The sequence below is a fragment of the Thunnus maccoyii genome, chromosome 15, assembly GCF_910596095.1.
Source record: "Thunnus maccoyii chromosome 15, fThuMac1.1, whole genome shotgun sequence".
In the NCBI taxonomy this organism is placed as follows: domain Eukaryota; kingdom Metazoa; phylum Chordata; class Actinopteri; order Scombriformes; family Scombridae; genus Thunnus; species Thunnus maccoyii.
This window is the reverse complement of record NC_056547.1, coordinates 7,145,307-7,154,028: the sequence shown is the minus strand read 5'-3', so window position 1 is coordinate 7,154,028 and position 8,722 is coordinate 7,145,307. Positions and strand designations below refer to the sequence as shown.

At 38.2% G+C, this 8,722-nt stretch overlaps 1 protein-coding gene across 2 annotated transcripts in view; it reads right to left on the bottom strand.

The window, feature by feature from the left end:
- Positions 1–8,722, bottom strand: part of LOC121912894 — a 28,394-nt gene that overhangs the window by 9,475 nt on the left and 10,197 nt on the right. For both annotated transcript variants that reach the window (XM_042435425.1, XM_042435427.1), the window contains exons 8-9: positions 8,331–8,509; positions 381–473 (exon numbers count right to left, since the gene is read on the bottom strand). In XM_042435425.1, coding sequence (XP_042291359.1) covers positions 381–473; positions 8,331–8,509 — 272 coding nt within the window. The remainder of the gene's footprint in view (positions 1–380; positions 474–8,330; positions 8,510–8,722) is intronic.

Sequence of the window (8,722 nt, the reverse complement as noted above, 5' to 3'; positions counted from 1 at the left end):
CTGTGCGGTGTGTGAGGTTGATTGCCTTTTAATTACACTTGGCACTGACCTGACATTATATAGTAGGTAGTTTCTGCCAAGCAATCTCAGGCACTAGGAGAGTTAATGATTTCCCCCCCCTCACCCAGTTTTTTATTGATATATTACTTTGAAGGATAACTTTCCTGACAGTACATGAGTGTTTTGTAATCAGGTTTAACATTATTTGCTTGTACTCCATTGAGGATCAATATGTGTCAGATTTACTGTATTAAAATGAAACCTTGGCATTTTGACATTATGTTTTGTTTTTTCATTATAACATGTGTTACATTGATCATATATTTTAACTCATTTAAGGTCTCTGTTGTGGAAAACAGCTTCTCGATCGTACCACTGACCTTGATGGTGACCTCTGTGCTCTCCGTAGGCTTATCAGACACAGACTGCATAAGAGATTCCTCAGTGAACCTGGTGTAAGCCTCATGGACCACCTGCAGACCCGTTCACACATACACACAGACATGCACACAAACACACACACACACACACACACACACAGAAGACATGTCAAAATATTGCTATAAAAATGCACTTTTGCTCACAATTAGTCATCAAAAATACACAGACACTGGTAGAAAGGATAAGGACACACACTAGGCACATGTAACTGCACAGGAAGCTCTTAAATACACATGTAAGATACTGAAGAGGACACGTGTGACATGAATGAGAGACATGTGGGGGGGGGGGGTTATTTGTGTCACGGTGGTCTCACGGAGGTTGAGAGGAAACAGAGCCGAAAAGGGCTGTAGTCTTTCAAAAAAATGTTGGTTCTCCTTTGAGGCGCGGGAAAGACAGCATAAGGGAAGAAAAATGATAAATTGAGGAGAAGAAGAAGCGAAACGAGAGGGGGATAGAGGCAGGTTCGAGAGAATGAGGGTGAGAGAAGACGTGAAGTAGCTAGGGAGAGAGACGAGAAAAAGAAAGACAGAGTGAAACATTTTTTTGTGAAATTGTCATGTTTGTCGTTTAGCCAACTGATGAGAGCATAGACACCGAATCCTACTGTGTTCTCAGCAGCAGATCATTCACTCTGGTGCCCCAACGCTTAAGCATAACACATTTTGTGATGCATAAAAGCAGCTCTACAATAAATAAGTTGACTTACAAGGTATTTAAAAATTAAAGACAGCTCTCTTTTTTGTAGGGGGTAAAATTGACAAAATATAATACAAAACATAATGTTCTTTTGTGAACTGCAGGAATCACAGATAATTGGAGATGTATATTGGTATTTAATCTTTAAAATCCATCTACCACCACAAAAATACCCATCAAAGGCTTCCTGCTGCCTACAGTTTGCATATTAGAGATAACGCACTAAAAGAGAAAGTAAAAGTAAGAACACAGTCTTTGCAACAAAAACAAATAATAATGAGTCTGCATGAGGCACTACAGTGGATCATCTCTTGGTCAGGGACAGAGGTGAGGGATAGAAGGAGTGATAAGTGAGAAAGAAAGAGGGAAAGTGAGAGGAAGAGAAGGTGGCAAGACAAGTGTGAGTGAAGCGACACAAGTGGCAATTGAGTGACAGGGAGTGTTAGAAAGATAAGTGCCAAAAAGTGAGACACAAGGGATTTAAAAGTGAGAGAATGAGAGAGGTAGAGTGAAAGTAAGATAGGAGGAAGTGAATGAGTAAGATGAGAAAAACAGTGAGGCAGAGAGAGACGGAGTCAGATGGAGAGGTGTGATTGACTTGAGCTTCATGTTGGTCTCTCGGGTTAAGTCCCGAGAGGCCGCTGACATCCTCTCACACATGTTTTCTGTGTTCTCAGACCTACGAGGAAATCCATAACACATCAGAAGCGACCGGCATCAAGGGCAACTGCTGTCATCTCAACCTCCACTGTCAATACACAAACACACATACGCACACATTAAGCTCCCGTACGCACATGACATGTAAGATATACACACATTATAAGTATTTACATATATACATATATTGCTGCATAAGCATATACAGAAACGTACAATGATACACAAACCCGAACAATACTGACGAACACACAGACACATACAGAGAGTGAGAGACATTAGTGTGGGGGGTTATGTCCTGCAGTTTAAACATTTACTCAATATTGCTCCATAGTCATTAAAAATTTGATTCTTATCTATAATGACTGTTCTTCTGGTAGTTTTACTATTAAGTAAAAGAGTTACCAATTGAATGATTTAAAGGACCAGTGTGTGGGATTTAGTGGCATCTAGTGGTGAGGCTGCAGATTGCAATGAACTGAATACACCCCCATCCCCTTCCACCATAGGACAACCTACGGTGGCCATGAAACATGAAAACATGAACATGAAAAATGCAAAAGGTCTTCTCTAGAGCCAGTGTGTTTGGTTTGTCCGTTCTGGGCTACTGTAAAAACATGGCGATGCAACATGGCGTCCTCCATGGAAGAGGACCTGCTCCCTATGCAGATATAAAGGGCTCATTCTAAGGTAATGAAAACACAACTATTCTTATTTTCATGTGATTATACACTGATTAAAACATAGTTATGAATATTATATTCCATTTCTGTTCACTAGATGCCACTAAATTCTACACACTGGACCTTTAACTTTTACTGGTCATGTTTTGTTTTCACCAGTAACTATTAAAGGGGACGTATCATGCACATTTCCAGGTCTATATTTATATTCTGCAGCTCTACTGGTTATCATTTACAGTAGAGCCTAAATCATGGAGGCTACATAAACAAATAATAGTAGAAGGATTTCACTTCTTTTTCTTGTTCTTTACTCGAAATATAAACTACTCAAAAACATCTGTACATGTTCGAGCCCCAATCTGATCTGAAATACACGAGTGGACAACACCAACAACCGGTGGAACAACTTTAACAACAAAGACTAGGGAACGGAGAGCCGATTATGGGCATGTGCGATCAATCTGACATCATCACGAGGAGGAAGTAGTGATAACATTGTAAACAAAGCATCTGGGCATGGCTGAAGCCCTGGTTTTTGACTTGCAGGGAGCATTTTTACATACGTTCACCTAAAGTTTTGGACCTTTGACCATGTTTAACATCCAACATTTTAACAGTATAAAAATAGCAGAAAAATCACAAAAAGCATGATAGGTCCCCTTTAAGAAGCACTAGTACTTATAAAATGTTACTTTAATCTTATTTTAATGTGTGTGTGTTGTGATAAATCCAAAAGTACTGATAACTTGGCATTGAAACGCTACCAGTCACTATTTCTTTGCCACCAGTACTAGTGAAATAGTGACAAGATTTTTTTTTAAAAATCATTAAAGAAGCTACTTGTGAGTAACTCAGAAGCATTAACCGACTGTAAACAAGTCAGTTAGTAATATGTTCGTGCTTATTAAATGGTTGCAAGCAAGAAAATTCACTACCCAAATGTATGACTAGTGCTTAATATAAAAACTCACTTATATAAAATTAACAACTCGTGGCTGGAAAAATAGTAATTAGTCATTAAAATTAGTAATAGTGTCTAATTTTTGGTGACCTGTGATATTTGGAAGTAAATATAAAAACTGCATGCCATAGGGGGAGTGTGTCTCTATCATGTCACATGTTAATCTATTGCTTTGGATCACTTGAAAACTACAATATGAACACAGAACATAACATCTAATGCAAACAAACACAGACAAACGGTAAAACACTGACACAGCACACACGCACACACTTTGTGGACAAGTAGTCGATTGTGCAGTGATTCTCTAGAAATCGGCTCAAATAAATCAAGATCATGAAAGGTTTACTCATGAAGGCTAATCAATAACGCCCTTACCACATATATTACACACAGAATCAAAATACACACACACAAAGCCAGCACTAATACTCACACATACACATAGACATACACATATTTACCTTGTAGACCGTCACAAATAAAACACTGAAGTAAAAAAAATATGTGCATGTGTGTGTGCTTTTAGCTAGCTGAATCACTTAATACTGTATGTAAATTACAGCAGTGAAGCTATGTTGTCTGCAGTTATCAACTAAATTGTTTATGAGTAACTGCAGTGCTGGTCTGGTTTGAGTTGTTTATCAGCAAGAAAAGAAAGAGAGGAAGTAGAGAGCGGAGGAAAGGGTGGCATAAATATTTCACAAATGAAAGGAAAAGTCACACACATGATGTTAGCGTCACTTTCTCCAATACCATCGCTCAGCTGCAGTTACACACACCAATGAAGAAGATATATAAACCATTTCAACAGGTCATTTAGTCTCTATAATGAATTTCCAAAATCAAATCTTCTTAAATCAAGTGAAAAAGAAGTGGCCTCATTTTTCTGGTCTGGAAAGGATCCAAGAAACAGTTCTCAGCCATCAGCTGAAATGTTCCACTTGTTTTAAGAAATGTAAGACTTTAGAAGTAAATGTAGGATTAAATGACTTGTTAAAATGGATGTTCCTGCAGTGTGCACCCTGACCTGGGTCAAAACTGTACCTATAATCCTATAAGACAGATCCACTGACCTACAATTGGCCTCCTTTGTCTTTTCCCTGAGCTTTAACATTGCTATTGATCTTTATTTCAAGGAAGAAAGCAAACCGGTTTTCTTTTAAAAAGGTCCATACTGGTGTTTTTGCATGTTTTAGCCCCTTAACTGCAAAACAAACACACTACTGCCAATCATTTTCAAAGCATACCACATGTTTTTAGACAGATTTTTTATGTGGCACTGTAGAAAAATTTGGAGCTATTTGATCCTACATCACATAATACAAAATATAACTAATATATACTTAAAATTTTACATAAAAAATGGATACTCAAGCAAAGCTCAGTGAGCTCAGTCTGTCAGGATCCCGGAGGCAGTTTGTCCCAAGTCGTGGTGCCAAATCGACTTAAGGTAATTCATTGACTTTTTGTCAAATTAGGCCTTCGATCAACTTCTGCTTGTTCATTAAGATTGATAGCAGTTTCTCCTCAGTGTCCAGGATTTATTTAGTGTGCCTGTGCTCAATTTTTTAAATTGCTTTCATCCATTCAAAAGCAACGCAATTTACAAAATACTGAACACACATTTCTGAAACTGTCACCAATGATCTTGGTTGATCAAAGAACTTATTTGCAACAAAAGCGGTAGATTTCTCTAGACATGAAGAGAGAGCAGAAACAAAGAGGCCAGAACACAATTCTCTCACCAAGAAGAGGCTCCGTTTGAGGCTCCTTAAAGTAAGAGGGAGAAACAGTGCAACGCAAAGGCAACAGCGTTAGCTGGGCCGCCAAGGACAGACATCCAGCTCTGAGCACATAAAGGCCTCGGTTCCACTGTGAGCATTTTAATTTTTACTCGACACTTGATACTCAACCGTGATGCACATCATTAAAACATGATTACAACTTACTTTCATACAAAACATACCACGCATCACTGAACAAGAGTAGGAGTAGGAATAAAAGATGAATGGAAATTAAAATTAATGGTAGCTTAAAAATACCCCACCTACCTACATTTATATTACAAAGCCAGCTGTGTGTTATCTTTTTTTTTGGCTTTGTTGTGCTATGCTAGTGCACTGAGTAGAAATACCCACCCAAATGTGATGCAAACTCAAAATGACAACTCTAAAAATAAGGACCGCAGACCTTTTTCACAGCAGACGTTTTGAGTTGTCATAGCAGGAAAAGCACAAGTGTTTCTAATTAACATGATATTCAGGTGTCCCAGTAAACCATGACAGTGTGACAGCACCAGGACCCCGAAACCGAAACATCTAAATGGAATTCATTCGTCATTAATTTGATTATTTACACCTGTGCTTTCCCTAATGTGACACGTCACAACGTTTTCTGTCGTTTATCATGTAGCAGTGCCAGCTGTGCTGCACAAATACCTGAACATGTGTCTATAAAGCATGAGGTGTAAACTCTGAATGTAAGGTGACATTGCAAACACACAGTGACAGAGAAAAAGAGAGAACAGAGACAAACATAAGTAATATCGATTTGACATCACAGACAAATACAAAGAATTGATCAGTATCAGTCTATAGCGAGTTCAGAGTAAGAAGGTGCGATTTGATAAATGAGTGACTGATATGTGGAGCAACTTTACAAACACAGCTGGATTAACTTAACACATTTAGACCAGTTCTGATCTAAAACCTAGAACATTTATAATTCTCCCATCTCAAAACAACTGTGAACTCAATTAAGACATTAATATTCTAAGTGAGTAATATGACATATTGACTAAACGCTTGGTATGATCTAATGATCTCTGCGAAATAATCAGTCTCTGCTGCGTTTGCTGAGTTGTTTACAATGAGTGAGTCATCCGTCTGCAGTGGATGTTTAATTGGTCCATAAATTTACTGCGGAGGATGAGTTGACTGTCAGTTATTTCAAATGATCCAATGATACAGTCGATCTTTCATTTTTTGAGTTATTGAAACGTCATGTAGTTTTAATTTAAGGGTTCTGTTCTAAAATAACCATCAGTAAAACAGTCCCACTGATATTAAAAAGATATTTGATAGCAGAATTAAAACAGAAGTACGACAAAATCTTGAATTTTGATTATCTTTGGTGATAAGTCGGACTGGACCTGCTATATTTCAGATACATTAAATATTGTGGACATTATATTGTGGCTTATACAAGAAATCAGCATGTTCTATTAAGCACTCATACAACTGATCTGGACATTTCTTATACCTTTTAGTCCTCATATTAGACTATTATTCCTCCGTAGTGCAATCAGTTTCTGAGCCTGGTGTTTAGGTGTTTTTAATGGATTAGTCGTCTGTTTATAATGAGTTTTTAAATGGTCCATAAATTCAGTTAGTTAACAAATAGCCTACTGGGAATGCTGGGGAGAGGACGGGTTAACTGTCAACTCCTCTAAATCATCCAATCAGTCAGTTAATCAGCCAGTATCGAGCAGGTGGATATAAGGAGAGCAGAGATTGCACGAGGCCTATTGGAAAACAATCAAACGTTTTAAGCTTTGAAAGCCTTCAGAATTAATTCATGATTGAAGAGTTTTAGTCAAAATTGACACTTAAGCATGATAGCATGATAATGACGGCACCTCGAAAGGCTTTTTCAAACTAATTCTGTGAATAATTTTAAAAAGACACTGGATCTAAAACATTACAATAAAACATACGATTATGGAAACTAACAGATGTATGTTTTTCAGACATTTGGTGGATGCTGACTGTGACAACACAGCGTACTCTATGTTCTATAAACATTTAGTGTTCAAAAATCAAGTAATGATTTTTTTTTTTTTTTACCAGAAAGGATAAAAAGCATTTTCATTTATCAACTTATTATTAGTTTCCTGTGCAAACGCACTGCAATTACAGGAGCTGGTACCAAAATAATCTAATGTCATCCTAGAGGTCGAAGACATCGACTATGTAATGCTCGGCTCACGTCCGGCTATTTACATTTGTTGCATGTCATCCTCCTCTCTTTCTGCCTCCTCATTTCCAGTCAGCTCTCCGCTGTGTAATGATAAAGCCTTGAAAATAGCACCTCTTGCTGCCAGGCTGGAGGTTGCATCTTGTGCTTACACTTATTTAAAAATGAAGACTGTAACATTTTAGAGTGAGAAAATGTGTGAAAATGGCTCGATGTGGCCTCCACATTTGTGGACTTATATAAAATATGGTTTCTACCTTGATCTTTTACAAATATAAACTAATATTTAAACAAATTTGCAGGCAACAGGGTAACTAATCAGAATCTTTTGAATGTGTAGTGATTACTTTGACATGGAATAAATCTATTTCCTCTTTTGTTTAACATTCACACTACTACTTTGGGTTTTGGTTGCTGCTCTTATCTCAAGTGATTTACATTGACTTAAGCAGGAGGATAAGCTGAAATGTTTAGTTCACTAACAGTAGCTCCTGATCATGACTAGTTCACAAACAGCAGATATGACAGACATTATCACGTCTCTGGAGGGTTCATGTACGATCAACATGAAAAAAAGGGACCCAGAGAGCAGCAATAGAAATATTATTTTTCCCTCAGTCATCGTCAGCCATGTTAATTTTTTTCTAATTTGGCTGTGACTGCATTAGCCAGATCCAGAACTGTAGGGGAGCTAGTTGACCAGCTGACCATCCTGACTCCCACAGCAGGAACAGAACCCTCCTCCACCTTTTCATCCCTTCCACACACACAAACACACACCTCAGTCTTACCACATGACAAGTATTAAATTTGCTTAATGCGCACTGTTCCATAAGAGCGCTGTCACCACAGGAGCCCTACTGTATTCCTCAATGAAGAGTGATAGTAATGCGGTAGGTATGTGTTACCTGTCTGAAAGCCTCGCCTTCTCCCTTGCCGGCCTGCTGAGCAATGAGCATGAGTTTCTTGTTCTTCTCGTTTCTTTTATGTACTTTATACAGACAGGACAGCAGGCACACCAGCAGCATGAAGGCGATCAGGCCCAGCATGGAGAGGATGGCTACAGTCAGGGCAGGCAGCTTATAAGCTAAGAGCGAGATGAGGACAGGAGAGCAAAAAGAACCAGAAAGAGAAATAATAAGGCTTTTGAGACTGCAGCTATGTCAATTCAAACTGGGGAAGGCATCTATTAGGCATATGCCAACTTTGCTGTCTAGCTACTCATTTTCCATCTCTGCCTTTTGTATTGAAAAATGAATCTTGTTTTAATTAGCATGTTAACTTGCACACAAATACTGAT